Source organism: Cannabis sativa, chromosome 6, assembly GCF_029168945.1.
Source record: "Cannabis sativa cultivar Pink pepper isolate KNU-18-1 chromosome 6, ASM2916894v1, whole genome shotgun sequence".
In the NCBI taxonomy this organism is placed as follows: Eukaryota; Viridiplantae; Streptophyta; class Magnoliopsida; order Rosales; family Cannabaceae; genus Cannabis; species Cannabis sativa.
The window spans coordinates 65,938,126-65,958,415 of NC_083606.1; the positions used below are offsets into that span (position 1 = coordinate 65,938,126).

Here is a 20,290-nt window from a genome sequence, read left to right on the forward strand (position 1 = left end):
AATATATAGATAAATAGATCGATTAGAAGATAACTTAAAATTAAATATTAATAATTCAAAATTAAGTTTATCAATAACAAAAAAAAATTTGTTAAATTAATAATTTTTTAGAAAGTTAAATAATTAAAAAATATATAGTACATATATCATTTTCAATATATTAATTATATGGTGTAAATTATAAAAAAATTAATATAAATGTATTGTGATGTTTTTTTATAAAGTTAAATGATTCAAATTAATAAAAAAATACTAAAATATTATCTTCAATACATTAATTATATAGTGTAAATTATTAAAAAAATCAAAAGACATCACTAAAATTAATATAAATGTAGGTAATTTATTACAAAATAGTTAACATAATAAAAATTTAAAGCTCATGATTGAAGGAGAGAAATATAATAAAATTTTAATTATTCATTATGAAAATTTATAAAAATAAAATTAAAAAAAAATCATATTAGCTCTTATATAATCTTTTTTTAGGGTTTCTTAGAGATACATATATATATGTCTATTATAATACATACAAATTTTATGGAGAGAGATAAAAATTTATCATTTTAATATACTTTGTAATTAAAAACTAAATCAAAATAAAATTAATATAGAATTTTAAAGTAGAAAATATTATTAATAACTTTGTTGCAAAAGAATTTATTAGAGAAGAACTTGATACTTATATATATATATATATATATATCAAAGTAATATAATTTTTCAAAAAAAGAGAAAAAATTGTCTAATAGTTTTATTACAAAATATTTATTGGGGAATAATATATGAATGAATAGTCTTTTTCAAGTAATCTGAAGATAAAAAACATCAAAAAATAAGAAAAAACATAATAAAAACTTAAAAAATGAACATACATTACTAAGTAGTGAAAATAATCAACATCAAGAATTAAAAAGAAATAAAATTAATATAACAAAAACTTCAAAACTATGAGTGGACTTTGTTACCAAAAAATCTATTAGAGAAAAACTTAATACTTAATTTGTAATTAAATACTTTGACAAAAAATTTTGTAATTAAAAACCAAATAAAAATAAAAGTAACATAATCTTTCATAGCAAGAGAAAAAATTACCTAATAATTTTGCTGCAAAGTATCCATTGGAGAAGAATTTTTCGATGATTGATCTTTTTCGAAATCTGAAAATATAGAATATCAAGAATTAAAAAAAAACATAACAAAAACTTCAAAAAATAAATATATATTGCTAAGTAATAAAAATATATCAACATAAAAAATTAGAAGGAAAAATAATTAACATAACAAAAATTCTATAAAGTTTAACTTGATCTTGGACATTATATATAGGTTTTTTGTAGTGGAAGAATACAATAGTTTTTTTTTTTCAATTAAAGAATACAAATAGTTTTAATATGATAATAGAATATTAATATACACATAAATAATAAGAGTTACATAAGAATACAAATAGACTTTTTTTAATTAAAGAATACAAATAGTTTTATCATAATAATAGGACATTAATATAAATATAAATGATAAGAGCCATACATAAATATAAATATTTTTTTTAGTTTAAAGAATACAAATAGTTTTTATATAATAATAGAAATAAATAAAAAAAAATTGAGAAAATAAAAAAAGTAAAAGAAAACTACGTGTGATGACACATGGCCAATTTTTTTTTTCTTTTTGTAATTATTTTGTATATTATTATGTATGTTTATAATAATAAAATAGGTAGTAATTATAATTTTAGAATACTATAAGTTCTTAGTTTGATTTTTTTAATGATTTCCTTTCATTTAGTATACATGCTAATATATATTGATATATAGATATAGATATATTTCTTGAAATACGCTATCTATTAGTTTTGATATTTTACACTAATTTATTGTTATTTATAAAGAAAAAAAATGCTATGATGAAGGCTCTTGGTTGCTTGACCTACTCATCTTTCTTGTAGGTTAATGATAATTATTAGAGATTGCCACTTAATTATTTTTAAGGACTCAATCTTGATAAAAGATGAAAGGTTGGTTAATCTTAGATTTATTCTAATTGAATCTAAAAATTAGAATAAAACACTAATTAAATCTAATTAAGTCTAAAAATTGAGAGATGAGAATTAAAGAAAGAAGATAATAAAACTTGTCATGTGGCAATTTTTGTGCTTTCCTTTAATGTTAAATTTAGTATACATATTAATTTTGTTAGAATACTATAAGTCTTTGGTTTAATTTTTTTAATTAGTATGTATTAATTTAGTGTTAGTTATTAGTTATATACTAATTTTTTTAAAATAAATTAGAAAAATAGAAAAATAGGCATTAGACAAAATAAGAAGATTAAGAGTACCACATCAACTCTTCCAAACCTTCCTTTATATATATATATACTAGGGAATAGATCCGCGCTTCGCGCGGTTTTAATAATTTTTCTAAAATTTTACATTAAAAAAATTAATTTTTAGTTATGAATGAAATTTTAAGTCTAATATTTTTTAATTATTTTTTTATGAATAATATAAAATTATATAATATATTATGTAATTTTTTTTTTACATAATTAGCATAAATATTAATCATAATATAATAAAAATAAAGACGCGTCTCGGATGAAGTTATTTATAATAATTAAAAGCTATTAAAAATATATTCTTTTTAAATGAGTTAGATATTATAATGGTGTAAGTTTTTAAGTAATCAAAAAATCTCATTTTTCTTATTTTTTTCATTCATAGCAAACTTAATTTTATAATCATATATATTTAAATTAAATATTTTTATAGAGTTAATAAGTATAATACTCAGAAGATATATTATAAAATAAAAATAATCATAAGATGACATCTCATTTGATTTCTATTTTTTCTTATATGTATATAGAGAAAAAAAAATATTTAGTTCATTTAAAATAATTTATTTTGAAATTTTTTAAGCTAATAAAAAATACAGAATAGTATATATAAAAGTCTTAAAATAAAATTATTTCATAATAAATTATATATTACATGAAAAATAAAAAATTTATAAAACAAATAATTATTAAATTATAAATAACTATTTTTAAAAATATAAATAGTAAATTGTATATTAGATAAAAAAAAATAACAAAACTTATAGAGTAAGACATTAAAAGTAAAAAAGAAATAAAAACTTATAGTGTAAGAAATTAATCAACCACCCATAAAAAATATAATTTAATATAGCATAATAAGAACAATATTTATAACATATATGAATAATACCTACATAATTTATAAATAATATGGGACATTTAGTTCTAATATATTTGAAGAAGTAATTTTATACATAGTTTTGTTTGTGTAGTTGTTTTTCAAATAAAATAGAAAACATTCACAAATTTTTAAAAATAGAATGAAAAAAGTCTAATATGTCACCTGGACTTGCTTTGTGTTTTTCGTATATATAAATATAGATATAAAACCCTAAGTATTTATATTTTACACAACTATATTTTAAATAAATAATAAAAAAAATATTTCACATGTATTGTTGTGGTTGCCTCCATTTTTTAGAGATGATCATCAATTTGCATTTTTATACCAATGAGAGTGTGAGACAACAATCTCTAATGAGAATTTATATATATATATATATATATATATATATATATTTATATATATATATAGTAAGGTCAAGAAATTACACAAATATTATGAAAATATCAATGAATCATGTCAATATTTGATGAGGAAAAAAAGTATATATAGTAAGACCAAGAAATTACACAAATTTTATGAAAAATGAAAAATAAGAAACTATCTAATGTTACACTACTCTATATATATATATGGAACACTTCTTAATGGGTAATACCCATCAATGGGTATTAAAAAAAAGAATGATGTGGTAATATGTTGACTTCCTATAGCAGGTTACCAACAAGTATTTTTTTTTTTAAAACAAATAAATATATTTTTTATTTAATAATAGGGAATAATAATTCTAACCAATAGTATTAAAGAATTAAAAGTTATTTTTAGAAACTTACTTATTTTGTTTAAATTACTACTTTATCCTTACACCAACAATAGAAATTTATTAAATTATAAGGGTCATTGGTGATATTTCACTCTAACACTCATTGATGAGTTTTTTTTTTTAGAGTTAAGGAAAAAAAAAATTAAGTTGTTTGATTTTATGGTTAGAAAAAGGAAAAAAAAAATGAGTAGCTTTATTTTTTTAGCTCTTTGTTCTTATTCTAAGAATTATTCTATTACATTTAGTGATTGATTTTTTTTTTTTGGTGCTGGTAAGTAAACAGGTGATTAGTAAAATATTTAAACTAGAAAATGTTTTCTCCAATATATAATTTTACAAGTCCTATATAAATTTTTGTACTATGTTTACTTGTTTGCTTGTTGAGAGAGAAGAAGATCGAGATGTGTATTATTTTTTTGCTCTATTAGTTCATGCTCTCTAACTGTATATGGACTAGGACAATAGAACAGTGTGTATAAAATATGATCATTTAAAGAAAATAGAGAAATTGACATTAACTAAAATAAAAAATTGTTATATTTTAGTATGACAACTATATTTTGAAGATTTCTTCTAGATAATATTATTATTAATTTTTTATATTTTTGAAAGAATGATTAATTTATTGAAAGCTTAGATTTTTATTTTAATTAATTATGAATATAACTAACTAAAGAAGGAAAGAAGGAAACATGACAAAAGTATGAATTAAAATTAAAAATTTCTCTTAAAATGTATGTAAAATTATAAACAGTAAAGAAAAAATAATAATAATGAAATCATTTTATATTGATATGAATATTTATTTTTAAAGAATGTACACTAAATAATTTTTAATATTTACTTAAAATTTACTAATCAATAGCACATTATATATAAAGATTTAATTTTTAAAAAGTAAACTAGTTATACAAAGTGGAGATTTAGTTTGTCATTAATCGTAGTGTAATAGAAAACATATTATTATATTTAAAAAAGAATTAATTGTGGTAAAAATACCAAATATTTAAAGGTAGTTGATCATTAATATTTAGGATAAATAACGGTGTGAGTACCTAAAATTTTAAGTTTGTAAGTGGTATAAACTCAATATTTATTTTTAGCGGCATAAGTACCCAATATTTATAAAACAGTAATTTTTTTCTAATTTTGTCGGTACAAATTATGTTATTGTCTTAAACAAGACATATATAAGGCCTAGATTCTTAATCATTGGGTCTAGACAGAAATATGTAGTAACTAATTTCAAAACAAAGTCTCTATTGACGAAACTGGAGAAAAATTACAGTTTTACAAACGTTAGATACTTATGCCGCGAAAATAAAAGGGTATTATTTAGTACACCTCAAAATTTTCTTTAAAGTTTTTTCTTACAAAACAAAAGAGCCTCAAAGAATAAGAAGACTTCCCACGATTTACTCCTCTGCATTTAGTTATTTTATGAAAAATGATGCATTACATATATTGCATTATTAAAAAAAATTAAAAAGAAAAAAAAAAGACAAATGGATAAAGATCTAGTGACAATATCCAGCATATTATATATTATAAATCATTAAATTTTTGCAGATTTAAGTATAAGGTAAACATAAATATAAATAATAAGAATAGATGGAACAATTTTTCAAAAGTATTATTTTTATATTTGATAATTATTTTGAAATTTCAAAATTATCCATTAATGAACGATTTTATAGTTTAAAAGTTTTTAACTAATAATTTTTTTTCTTAAAAAAATTGTGTAACAATCAAATCATAGTTTTTTTAGTAGTGGAGTAGAAATAATTATTTTGGTTATTTTACTAAAGTTTAAATATGTAAATATATTATTGGGGTGTAGTTATTATATTTACACTCCATAAAATTCGAACTATACCCCATTACTAAATTGACCCCTTTTATTTAATTTAAATTTTACTTTTTATAATCACACACCGTCCCATTTACTAAAAGGGTATTTTCTTACTACACCCCAAAACTTTCAAGTAATACAATGAAGTTGTTAAAAAAAAGAGAAGATTAAGAATCGCACCAGTTCCTGCTATTCTTTTTTAATTATAATTGCTATTGTCACTACAAATTTTTTTACTTTTAGTCACAACAAAACTTGTGACTAAAAGTAAAAAAATTGTGACTAATTAGAAATCATCATTCTTATGTTGTGACTAAAAAGTTTGTGGCCAGAAGTATTAATCACAAAAATTACAATTTGTTGTGACTAAATGTATTTTTAGTTACAATATTTATTATGACTAAAACTAAATTAGTAACAATTTGTAACTAAATGCTATGTTTTAGTCACAATATTTTGTTGTGACTAAAAGTTACATTTAGTCAAAAAAAAAATGTTATGACTAAAAAATTATTACTAAAAGTAACAGTTTTTTATAGTGTGTAAATATTAATGAGCATTGCTATTAGGCACCAGTGGTGTCGAGCACCTTCTCCACATGTCACGTTGCGATTAGTTAGCGATACTTCCTAAAAGCTATTATATTAAATTATGTGGGACCCGATTCTTAGTTGGACCAATATCGATACTAATACATAAGAGAGTACTAGACACCACTGATGCCCTTTAGCATTTCTCATATTACAAAGGCATCTCCATCTATCCCCCAATAATCACAATATAAATGATCCTCATAACACCTTAATTAACATCTACTGAAACTCACCTATGCAAATTGCATTTCTTGAAAACTACAATTCACACTTTGTTTATTAATTGAATATTATCTTCATATCAATTACATTTATCAATATACATGGTTAATTAGGAAAATCGAAAAGACATATCATTATATTTTATAAAGATACTCTTTACATTGATGAATCTCAAAACCTTTTTCATTGATTAATAATGTTAGGGTTGAAAAATACTCTTTACAATCAGTTTTTAATTTTAGAATTATATTGAATGTAAAGTAGTTGGTGTGTTTATTAATAAAAAAAAAACGTAAATGAGGATGTATTTTGTTAAGAAAAAATTGATAACTTACATGGTCTAGTTTGGTCATTTCACACAAAATTAAATATGTAATTATTTCTTTTAAAATTTTGGGGTGTTGTCAAAAATTATTGGGATATAAATATAACTCCCCTTATTTTATGGTGTGTAATTATAATTTCCTATACATATATAGAATGAGATAAAAATAGAAATAATGGATAAAAAATGACTTCCATGTCATTAGGTAGTAGGTTAAAATAAAAAATATTAAATTTAAAAATTTAATTAATAGTTATAAATATCAACCATTAGATTTGATCTGATGGCTAATAATAGAATACCCATTCATAGGTAATACCCATTAAAAGTATACCCATATATATATATGCATACATAACACAAATAAAAATAATCTTATTTAAAATTAGTATGTTTAATTTAGAATATGTATTTACAAACATATATTAATCTATAAACTCATGATTTTTTTTTCACAATTATCTTTGAAAGATTTTTCACTACTACCTCGGAGCATATGAGACAAACAATACTAAATAAAAGATTAAAGTACCCAAAATCTTAGAGCTCATTCTATTATCAGTTTTTTAAAAAAACAATATTAATCTATATTGTATATAAAGAAGGATGAATATGAAAAAGATAATATCTCAAAAAAATATTATATGAAATACATAAGATATTATTATCACTATTTATAGAGAACTATTTAGGTTGTGAGTTATAAAAATAAAAAGTCACTATATTAATTATATTTATGAATGATTTGATGGTATTTTATTATTTATAGGTAATTATTTAGGGTGAGAGTTATCAAAATTGAAAAGACACTATTTTAATATCTTACTAATGAATGATTTAATAATTTATTTATTTAGTAAAAAATTAAAAACTCTAAAAAATATATTGAGATATATAAACTCTCTTGTGCTAAATTTAATAATTAATAATCAATATAAGAGAGACCCATACTATTTTTTTAAAAAAAATAAACTATCACAATCTAAATTTATCAATATAAGTCATCTGTTCAAATAATAATGAAATTAACTTGACTTTTACTAACAAAAATAACACAAAAGAGTGAAGAAGAAAATAAATAAAATGAAACAGTATGAATTATTGTAAATTCCATTTGTACATCTATTGTGCCTTACTTACAGAAATACATGGCATTTGTCTGAGCATATTATTTTTGTTGAGGAAAAAATAAAAATATAGATAATTCACCATTTTGTTTTTAGAATGGAATATACTAAAAGTCAATAAAACTACTCAAGGAAATGGATATATGAGTTATACTTAAATTTACAAATCTATCAATAAGAATGGAATACCACTAAAAAATAATTAAGAAAGGGAATTCATTAATAAACAAAATTAAAAAATGAATATGAGAAAAAAGAAGAAAGGAAACCTTGTTGAGATCGTCATTAGAGAGAACACCACGAAGGATATAGACCCCTACATGAGATATTAGCTTGTATTTTTTATTTATGGCTTCTGATAATCAAAAAGGTTTTAGTACTATATATATTCTTTTCAAATTACGTTTTTCTTAGTATTCTTCTATTGATTGTCTTTTTTAATTATATTTATTACTTATTATATTGATTGTCTTTTTTAATTATATTTATTACTTATTATAATTAATTATAATTATCACGTAAAAAAATAATTATAATTATTATTAATTGCATGTCTATTTCTTATAAAAAAAATACTTGTTTTAATTAACTTATACATGTTGGAATAATATTCTTTAAAAATTGACTACCTATACAAACGAAGCCTATAAAAAGATTATACACTATTTTAACAAAAATAAAAATAAAACTATTATGAGTTTATTATTATATATTTTTATGATACAAAGAGAAGTCTAAAAGACAATAAGCTATTCATTAATTACTATTAATATTAATATGAAACTGTATTACTAATGACAGTTACATTTTGATTTTTTTTTTTGATTTTAACAAAAAAAACTATTATTGGATTTATTACTATTGTTATGATCCTAACAGAAGTCTAAAAGAATATAAGTTATTCCTCAATTACTATTAATATTAAAATTTATTACTAATATTGGCAGTTACATTTTGATTTTTTTTAAGAGTACGGTGCAATTATTATAAGAATGTGAATAGTTTGTTTATTAATATGTTTGTTACACTTGTTATAGTTTGTGTATATATGTATGTTACATTTTTTTATATGTAATATATTATTTATTTATTTATTTATTTGAATAAATTTATTTTTAATCATATATGGAATGTTTTTGTTTAATGAAAAAAATTAGAAAAAAATCATAAAATTAAAAAATTAGAATCCTAGTAAAAGTAAAAGTAAAATAACTAAATAAATAATAAAAGTGAACTAAAATAATTGAGCATACTTTGAACAAAAAAAATTATAAAATTGATTTAAAATATTATTTGTATTATTTATTTTTTATTATTATTTGAGATTTGAGATAGATTATTATTACTATTATTGAACTTTTTATTTTTTATACACAAATATGATAAAAATTAAAAAATGTATAGAAAAAATCATTGCTCTCTTAAATCCAACTATATACACTTGTGAAATTGATATAAATATACTACGTTTTTTTATAAGAGAATATATCACATCTTTATTCTTAATAAAGACTAAATAATATTCAATAGTGTGTCTTTTAAATTTTTGTATGAGTATTAATGATGATGATCAAAATTAATAAAAATCTTAAATAAATAGAAAAATAGATAAAACAAAGAATAGGAAATATAACTCATAGGTGATGCCACATGGCCTCTCAAATATGAAATGGAAATCTAAAATAACTACAAAATAGATAAATTATAAAGAAAGAAGGGGAGTATGCCACATAAACTCTTGAATGCTTTCCTTTATATATATATATATTGATATATTGATATATATTGATGATTGATTGATGATTGATATTATATAAGTAATTAAGTAGAGTTGAATATAATAATAAAAAACCAGAAAAATTACAAAACAAAAAAAATACATACAATGTTGAAAAGATCTTAATTTAGAATTGTTAGAGTTGAGTTACATGATTTTTTTTTTCTTTCTTTTCTTTTTTTAATTATTATTATTTTTTTTTAAATGGGAGTTAAATAGAATAAAAAAAGTATAATACATTACCTAATCTTTTTTTTGCTTGTTCTTTTTTTCACTTTGCATATATAAGAGTACATTTTGTAGATTTAGTCAAAACATTATGATCAAAAAGTATTTAGTTTTAAAAATGTAGTATAGTACATACCCGATTTATAATAATACTTTCCAATTTAGATAATACTTTGCATATATAATGTACATTTTTTAGATAATGTAAATAATGTTTTTCAATTTATAATAATTACTTTCATATATATCATAAAGTAATAAATTATTTTTATATTAACATATCATAGATTAGTAATTAAATGTAGTTATAAGTTACACTATTATTGATTAATAATAATAGATGTGAATATGAGTTACTCTATTGATAATAATAATAGATATTTAGCTAAAATTATTATTGAAAAAATAAATAAATGATGAAAATTAAGAAAACAAAGAATAGGATAGAAAACACATCTAGATTGCCACCTCAACTCCTCAATGCTTTCCTTTATATATATATATATATATATATATATATATATATATATTGATATTGATATTGATAGTAAGACCCACAAATTTTTAGTCAAAATAAATGAACAACTCCCATTGGCCTAATAAAAATATGATTATCCACAAGTAATGACAAAATCTTACAAAAGACACAACCCTAATTCATAATGATTCTACTAATTTCTCGATACATAGAGATTGCAAGTTTTGAAACTTTTCTTTTTTCAATTTAAAAGCACATGCAAATTTTAATTTACAGAAGTGAAATATTTCAATTTTTAAAAACAAACAAAAAAAAAATCATTTTTTTAAGGACCGGAGAGTACTTATAATTAATTAGTTTAATTATGAATACAATATTCAAAACTAGTATAATTGATATTAATTGGTTGGAAAGTGTGATAACGACCTATTAGTAGAGATACAATAAAACATAGATACTATTTTGGATCTTGTATTTTGTAAAATTTATTAATTGTATCTTTTGTTTTGTTAAATAACAAAATAGACCGTATATTTTTTAAAATAGTAAAAATAAGATATTATGCTCAATTTTTAATAATTTTATTTTCTAATATAACGAATTTTAAGGTAATTTCTAACACGAACAGATATAGAAAATACAACCAGTTTTATCATAACATCTCTAGGTCAAATTATTATTAAGTTTTATTTTGATAACAAATCAGTTTAGAGTTTTATTTGTATAATTTTATAAAATACAAAATTTATTATATTATTTAACAAAATAAAAAATCTAATTTATAACTTTTACAAAATAGAGTGTGAAAAATAATATTATAGTCATGCATACCAGAGTATGAGGCCCTTTCTCATTAAAAAAAAAGTGGTTGTCCATCTCTAACCATAGCCGCCTCTAGAATCATAGTTTATTTTATTTGATTGATAGATGTTCTAGTCTTAGAGTCATATATATCAATATCTAAGCAATTACGCCAGAGTTTATTTTTTAAATCCTCCCAACAATTATTTTAATTACTTCTATTTAATTTTTTAAATTTAAATTTTGACAATAAATTTTTTTAAATAATTGCATTAAAACGTCATTCAATTAACTGCTATCGTAAATTGTTTATACGTACATTTTTATACACGTAGCACGTTTATATATATTAGTATACCGAATTTTATTAGTTCAAGATTATTTTAAATTTAAATAAAATTATAAAAATAAAAAATAAAATATTTTAAAAAAATAAAAATATTAATAAATTTTTTATTATTTTTAAATAATAATATTAGGTATACCAATATAAATATTATTATACAGTTCAAATATAAATATTTCATGTGCATAATTAATTATTTTTTTATACAGTTCAAATATTATTTGATTACGTTTTATTCTTATTCTCTTCTCATTTTTATTTCTATATTTTAATTCCTTCCTTTCAAACACAACATGATATATTTGGAAATAGTTAGCGGTTTAGTTTTTTTTATACATAGCTGTAGAGTTGTGACCACCAGTATTATTAGCCTGTAACATCTCTCTCTCTCTCTCTCTTTCTGTATATTTATATATATAAATATATTACATAGCAAAGGGCTTATTTACTACTTTCTTAATAATCTGATAGTCATAGCAACTTATCCAAGAAAAGAATTATGGCCATGGAAACGAAACCTCACGCAGTATTCATTCCATATCCAGCACAAGGCCACATAACACCTCTTATGAAACTAGCCAAGCTTCTACACCAAAAAGGCTTTCACATAACATTTGTCAACAACCACTTCAACCACAACCGTCTCCTCAAATCAAGAGGCCCTAACTCTCTCGATGGCTTGCCCGGTTTTCGATTCGAATCCATCCCGGACGGCATTCCTCCGACCGATAACAAAGCCGATGCTACCCAAGACATCCCCGCCCTATGCGAGTCCACCGAGAAGAATTGCCTAGAACCCTTTAGAAAACTTCTCCTCAAGCTAAACGACACTACCTCTGTTGATCCACCAGTGAGTTGTGTCGTTTCGGATGCTGCTATGTCGTTTACAGTTAAAGCTGGTGATGAGTTTGGAATACCTGTTGCTTTGTTTTGGACTATCAGTGCTTGTGGCTTGTTGGGGTATACACAGTATGAGAATCTTGTCAATAAAGGGTTTACTCCATTTAAAGGTAACAAAATATATTAACCATATATCTTTAGCTAGATCTATACTACTCTTTTGCAATATTATAATTATTATGTTAATTTGTGTTGGCTTTTAGTTTATAGTTTTAGCCATAATTAGTAGTGTGATTCGATTTTACCTAACAAAAACGTGCAAACTAAATGACAAAAACAAGTACTTATTATTGGACCAAGTTTAACTATATATATATAACTATATAAGCATGTGCTCACTGATTCTCACTGATCCCTTCGCTGTTTATTTTATCTCTTCTCTAAATTATTTTTGAATATGAATATTTGTCACTATGTGGTATGGTCGTATGTGTTTTTCTGTTGAATACATCTAGAGCTTTAACACGTTTTCACATGTATTTGAAATTAATGCTAAAGACTAACCATGTTACTTAAAACCCGATTTTATATATGGTTAGTAGTGTAATTTAATATCGGGTCTCGCTTATTTTATTTTAATAACAATTATAAATAATTACTAATTATTTATAGAGCGATCGATACTTTATGGTGGTAATTAGATATTGTAGTACTTAATAGCAATGGTATTTATAGGGTAGCGATACACATCCCGACCACCCTCGGATGTTCATAAAATACACGATTTAATATTTTGCAAAGTCCAATCTAATTTAATTTTCAAAGTACAGATATCAGTACTTGTGCAGATTGAATTAAATTGAAAAATTTATAAAATTAGTACTTTGTAGGAATTGGATGTTGTTTCAAATGCAAAAACATAGTCGATTCAATCCTATTTAAATTTATTTATATTTATTTTAAAAATGATAAACTTATTGTTAATATTTTAAAATAATTAAATAAAATTAATGTATGTACACATATTTTTAAAAACATGATATGTATAAAATGTATATATACGTTATTTTTTAGATTTGAGTTTTCTAGAGGTGGTGTTTGGACAAAAAATAAAAAGTTCTTTTTTAATTTAAAAATTCTTTTAAAAAAGTTAAGATTTGTAGTTTTCTCAAAATAATTTTTGAGAAATTATTTTTAAAATTAAAATGATTTATAAAATTCCTAATTTACTTACAAAAGATTTTTTTTGTTAATAATATCCAAACATTTTAAAAAATATTTTTTATTAAAAAAATCTTCATATAATATAGTTATCCAAACAAATAAATCAAAGCTTATACTTTATCTTATACTAATCTAATTGAAACTACATTCAATCTTTCCTTTCTATAACATTTTTCTCTTTCCATTATTAATTTTTATTTATTTATTTTAATGTATTGTTTGAGATATATAATAACAATTTATTCTATTTTATTATTGGAGAATTTAAAATGAATATTTTATGTTTTGTACATATCTAAGTAATAACTTTGGTGATGTGAAAAAAAATCTATTTTAATCAATAATAAATAATTTAATATTAAAAAATAACTGATTTAATTTATCTGAATTGAATTTAATTTAATTTTAATGCTATTTTTTAAGAATTAGATTGAATTCAACATATAAAATTCACACTGAATAAGGATTGAATTGGATGAGACTCTTACAACCACCTGTCCAGTCTCATTGTGCATGCTATGTACATGGCTTGGAATTGAGATAGAGCAGGACAAAGAATTTTGTATTTATACATACAACTAATTAAAAATTGAGTTATGATTATCTCACTTTCAATTTACACTCAAAAATTATATAATATGTAATTAATCATATATTTATTATAAATAGAAGAATAAATATAATAGGACTTTAAATAAATTATATTCTTACATTCAAAGTATTGAATTATATTTTAATTTTGCTCTCATAAAATTCATTTTAGTATTTTTATCCCTATAAATTTATATTTTTATTTTTATTATAACATATTTTTCATATTCATTCCTTTAAAATATATATTTTTAATTTATATCTTCACTGTATATTTTTATTTTTATAAAATTTATAATTTTTTTCCAACAAATTAATATTTTTTATGTATAGTTTTTCTCCACTATTGTTATAAGTTGACAAATATTTTTTTTTTGTTTTATTAATCAAATTATATTATATTTCATTAAAAATTATTTACTTTTGTGAGTGGATTTCTCAATATACTCTTAAGTTTAGCATATAATTTACATCAACTTAAGGGCTATAATAGAAACATCATCTATAAAAGTAGGTATATCTTAAAAAATATAAAAATAAAAATAAAAATTAAAACAAATAAAATAAAGTAGGTATACAATATAATTTCATAATTATTAATTGTGGTAAAAAAAAGGTTCAGGTACCAAACATTATATACATTGTACATAACATATATATATGAAATATATGTATCTACACATACTTACTGTTATCTTGTTACTGCTTAAAATGTAAACCAATTAATAGTATCTATATTCATAAGTGTATTTATTTTTTTCTGGTCAATATATTATATAGGGTATATTATTATTATTATTATTATTATTATTATTATTATTATTATTATTATTATTATTATTATGACGGAGATTGGGATGAGCTTTGATGAATAAAAGAAGAATTGGTAGAAATTCTCATAGGTGAAGCAAATCCACCCTATTTTAAGACAAAGAAGATAAAAAAACAAAACTATAGTGGCTAAATAAAAAGGGTTTTTCTAATTCTATAAATTTTATCACAAAACACAAAAAAAAAATTACTAAATAAAATACACAGCTTGTACATATAAATTTTCCTAAGAAAAAAAAATAGTTTACATATATAATAATATTTAAAGCCAAGGTAAAAGAAGAAAAATAAATATTACATACACTTAGGTACCGTTTGGTAACAATTATGTTTTCTAATTTTTTAATCACAAAAATAAAGTAGAATTTTTGTTTTTAAAATTTTGTTTTTGAAAAGCAAAAATGCGTTCTATAACTACTTTTATTTTTTAATTTTAAAAACAGAAAACAAAGTGTGTTCTGTAAAGTTTATTTTTATTTTATTTTTTGATTTTATTTAAGTCGGTCTGGGTCCGAAGCCGGGTTCGAGTCCGGATCGGGTGCTAGGTTCGGCACCAAGGCTAGGGCTGAGTTTGGGTCTGAGCCAGAGTCTAAAACATTTATTTAAAAAATTGTTTAAAAAAATAATAAAAGTGACTTTTTTGTTTTTAAAATTTTGATTTTCAATTAAAAAATTGAAAAATAAAAACAGTTTTATAGAACATGTTTTTGAAAAATATTTTCACTTTTCTACTTTTAAAAACAGAAAACTGATTAAAAAAGTGTTACCAAACGACACCATAGTATACAATTTTAATTGTGTACTTCGGATCATTACTACCGATTTATAAAAATAATTAAAAATAAGTTTAGACCCTATATTGATCAAAATAATAAGTACTATAAATGATTAGATCTTAGTCTAGCTACTTATGATATCTCTAAAAGATAGAGTAGAGAAACTCCAAATTCATTAAGAATATTTTAATCATATTCAAAATATATTATAAAATAAGTCACGTTTTAATATATGATATAAAATATATATTTTAAAATATTAAATTTAAATAGGTAACTACGCACATCACATGCTACTACGATATATACAATGTGCAAGTAGAATATAGCTTGAAAATCCGCTTCAAAAAATATATATTGCTTTGAAAAAGACAAAACATAAATAAACCAAATAAAGCACCTGTTAATACCAAACAAAAAGCAAATAAAATAAACAAAGATAATAATAAAGATAAAGGAATTCCAAATAAAATAATAGAAAAAAAGATAAAAGCAAGGTTCAATTATTGATGTGTAAAAGATAATTAAATCAATTAATTATAACGATAATATACATGATGCTAGTATAGCTAGTGCAGTAAAACATTTATATAAGAGCATAATCCTAGCTAGGTCAAATACATTTTTAGCTCAAAATTTAAAGAATTGGGTCAATTAACTTTCTCCAATCAAATGAGATAAAATTTTCCTTATTTTACCCCATTTTATTTTGAGCTAAAACTTTAGTTACATAATATTTACATCAGCTTTTTTATTTTATTTTTAAAATATATTTAATAATATTATAATATTAATAAAGAATTAACTATTAAGTAATTATGATATTCTATTAAAGTTAACTTAGAAAAAAAAAAAAAAAAAACTCCTTTAAATAAAGAATTTTATTATATAGCTATATTTTATATAAAATAAATATAATATATATAATATTTTATTTATAAATATATTATTTAAATAATATAAAGTAAAAATATAAAGAAGTTAACGGTATGTAAATGTACGAAGTAAAAAAAAAGTTTAATAAGGTGTATTTTAAACAACAAAATAAAGTAACTGATGGTGGTAAATGTTTAAATCACTTGTTAGTTAAGAAAATATACTTTCGCATATAATAATTATGAGATGATAATTGCCTTGAAGAACATAATCACGATGAGTTTAATTATATATCAAATAAAAATGTTATCAAATATTTCAAGATTATCCTAAAATAAATATAGAGTTTTGTGAGGTTAAAATCCTTTTAATTGTTGTTTTATTTGCATTTAGTTTTTTAACCTCAAATTTAAACGGTAAAACTCTCCACAAAATATTGAACTCGTAAATTTAAATTATTATTCGGTTAACTGTCACTATTGACTGTTTATGTGTACATTTTTATACACATGACATAATTATATTAGTACACATAATATTATTATTTAAAAATTATTTTTAAAATTCATTTTATAATTAAATAATATTAGAAAAATAAAATATTTTGAAAAATAACCAAGTTGGAATGAAAATTTATTAAAAAAAAAATAATATGAAAATTGGGTAAGGATAATCAAAAATTCCGTAACCCACGATAAAAAAATATGGATATTTAATATTACTTAGTAAAAGTTTATAATTTCTTCATTGTTTTTTATTAATAATCAGAAAAATTAATTGTTACCAAACAAACACTAAATTAGCTATAATTTTTTAAAAGATGTCTTACATGGCATTTTTAAAAATTGTGGACTCGTTAAATGGGGGCCTAGGCACAAGTCTCATGGGTCTACTTTAGAATTGGCGTTTTTACAAATATATAGATTTTGAGCAAATGTTTATAATTTTACTGTCACACGGAAATTTTTATAAAAATGTTATCTTTTTATAAAACAACAAAATTGAACAATTAAAAACGACAGGGTAATAACTAAAAAATATCCGCGGAACAACAGTAAAAACTTAACACAGTACACAGTATAAAAATACATAGTATTTTTTTAAAAAAAAATTCTAGCCTATAATAAAAAAGAAAAAAAAATTCACTGTGTGGTGTAAATAAAAACTCTTTTAGAATTTGCCATTTTTATTGAAGACATGAGTGAATAAATGATAACTAATTTTTTTTAATGAATAAATTATAACAAATTGATTGTTTCCATTCCAATAAATTAAAAAATAATTGGCTTTGACATCTCTTTCCTCATAGATAAATTGAGTTTTGTATTAAAAGAAAGAGTATTGTTATTCAGCATTATTGATGCGTAGCACCTTTTAGACGTATTGTTTTACGATTAGATAGTGATACTCTCTAAAAGTTATTACATTAAACTATATGAGACTCAATACTTAATTGAATTAATAGTGATATTAACATGTAAGATAGTGCGAAGCACCAAAGATGCCTTTTATCATTTCTCTAAACTATGATATGGATTCTTAATAAGACATGCTCTGTAACTAATTGTGTATATTTTTCCCATTATACCTAAAAATGTAATGTTAATTTTGTAGATGAGAGCTCTTTCACAAATGGGTATATGGATACATTGATAGATTGGATACCAGCAATTAATGATATCAGACTAAAAGATCTTCCAAGCTTCATACGCACAACAAATCCTAATGAATTTATGGTAAAATACATTATAAGATTGATTAAAGCAACTTCCACAGGAACTGCTCTTATCTTAAACACTTTTGACTCATTAGAGCACAATGTCTTGGAAGCTCTTTCTTCCATCTTCACATGTCCAATTTACACAATTGGCCCTCTCCATCTTCTTGTCAAAAAGACTCAACCAAAAACTTTATCTTCCATTGCCTCTAATCTATGGATAGAAGAGTTTGAATGCCTCCAATGGTTGGATTCAAAGGACTCCAAATCAGTGGTTTATGTCAACTTTGGTAGCATTACAGCCATGTCCTCTGAACAACTTATTGAGTTCGCTTGGGGTTTGGCCAATAGTAAAAAACCCTTTGTTTGGATAATAAGGCCGGACCTAGTCGAAGGCGACTCGGCCGTTTTGCCTTCCGAGTTCGTGGAAGAAACAAGAGAGAGAAGTTTGATTTCTAATTGGTGTCCACAAGAGGAGGTTATGAACCACCCCGCGATTGGTGGTTTCTTAACACATTGTGGTTGGAACTCGACGCTGGAAAGCTTGAGCGCGGGAGTTCCAACAATTTGTTGGCCTTTTTTCGCCGAGCAACAAACTAATTGTAAGTTTTTGTGTGATGTTTGGGGGAGTGGAATGGAAATTAATGCCAATGTTCAAAGAGATGATGTGGAAAAGCTTGTGAGAGAGTTGATGGATGGGGAAAAAGGACATGAAATGAGAAACAAAGCCATGGAGTGGAAGAAAAAGGCACATGAAGCAACTGAGCTTGGTGGGTCTTCTTTGGTGAATTTGGATAATATCATCAAAGAGGTTTTGGTGCCATCATTGAAACCATAATAAAATTTGGTGTGTGTAAGATTCTCTTGTTTGGACTAAAGTTGCTATCTTCTTTCATAATTTATTTTGATGAATTAAAAATAATCTCTCCAAACTATGATTATTGTTTTGTTTTGTTGGATGAGCTCTAAACTATAAAAACTATTATCAATGTGTCCTTTCAGTTACATTCGGTTAATTTCTTTTAAAAGTAATTTACTTATTTGGCATTAAGATACAAGTATAATTATAGTATGAATGTCTACTATTTAACTAACTTAAAACTAGTTCAAATTGAGTTTATTGGAGCTAAACATACTGAAAAAATAGGAACTAAAGCTTTATGATTCTCATATATAAAAAAACAATTGATACACTTGTAGCTTTATATCATTTACAGAGTGTAATGCCCAAGTTAAAAATAGCATTAAAAACTTATTGAGGAGTTAATTTTGCCAAAATATTTGTACTATTTATTTAATCAATACCATTATTTATACATTTATTTATATCTCAATACCATTATTTATACATTTTTTTCTCTCTTTTAATTTCCCCCCCCCCCCCCCCCCCTGTTTTTTTTCTTTTTTCTGTTCTCTTACCTTATTACTCTCTTTCTTTCACTCTTCTTTCTCCCTTTCTTATTTATCTCTCTGCTCTTAAATTTTAAAAATAATTTCTGATCACGTTGCTACTCGAATGAGCCTAACAAAAATAGTATTACAATTTACTCTTCAATGTAAACATTTCAAGATGTGTGAAACATATGCTTTTTTCATTATTTTCAAAAAAAAAAAAAACCATTTAATTACTAATATAGTAATTAGTTACTATTATATATATATATATATTTTTAAAATCTTAATCAACATTCATT

At 22.3% G+C, this 20,290-nt stretch overlaps 1 protein-coding gene across 1 annotated transcript; it reads left to right on the forward strand.

Annotated features, from left to right (window-relative positions):
- Positions 1-12,041: 12,041 nt before the first annotated feature.
- LOC115695961 (7-deoxyloganetin glucosyltransferase) lies at positions 12,042-19,612 on the forward strand. The gene is made up of 2 exons (XM_030623069.2): positions 12,042-12,751; positions 18,494-19,612. Exons 1-2 carry the CDS (start codon positions 12,241-12,243, stop codon positions 19,432-19,434), a joined length of 1,452 nt encoding a protein of 483 aa, XP_030478929.2. The 5' UTR covers positions 12,042-12,240; the 3' UTR covers positions 19,435-19,612.
- Positions 19,613-20,290: the final 678 nt, after the last annotated feature.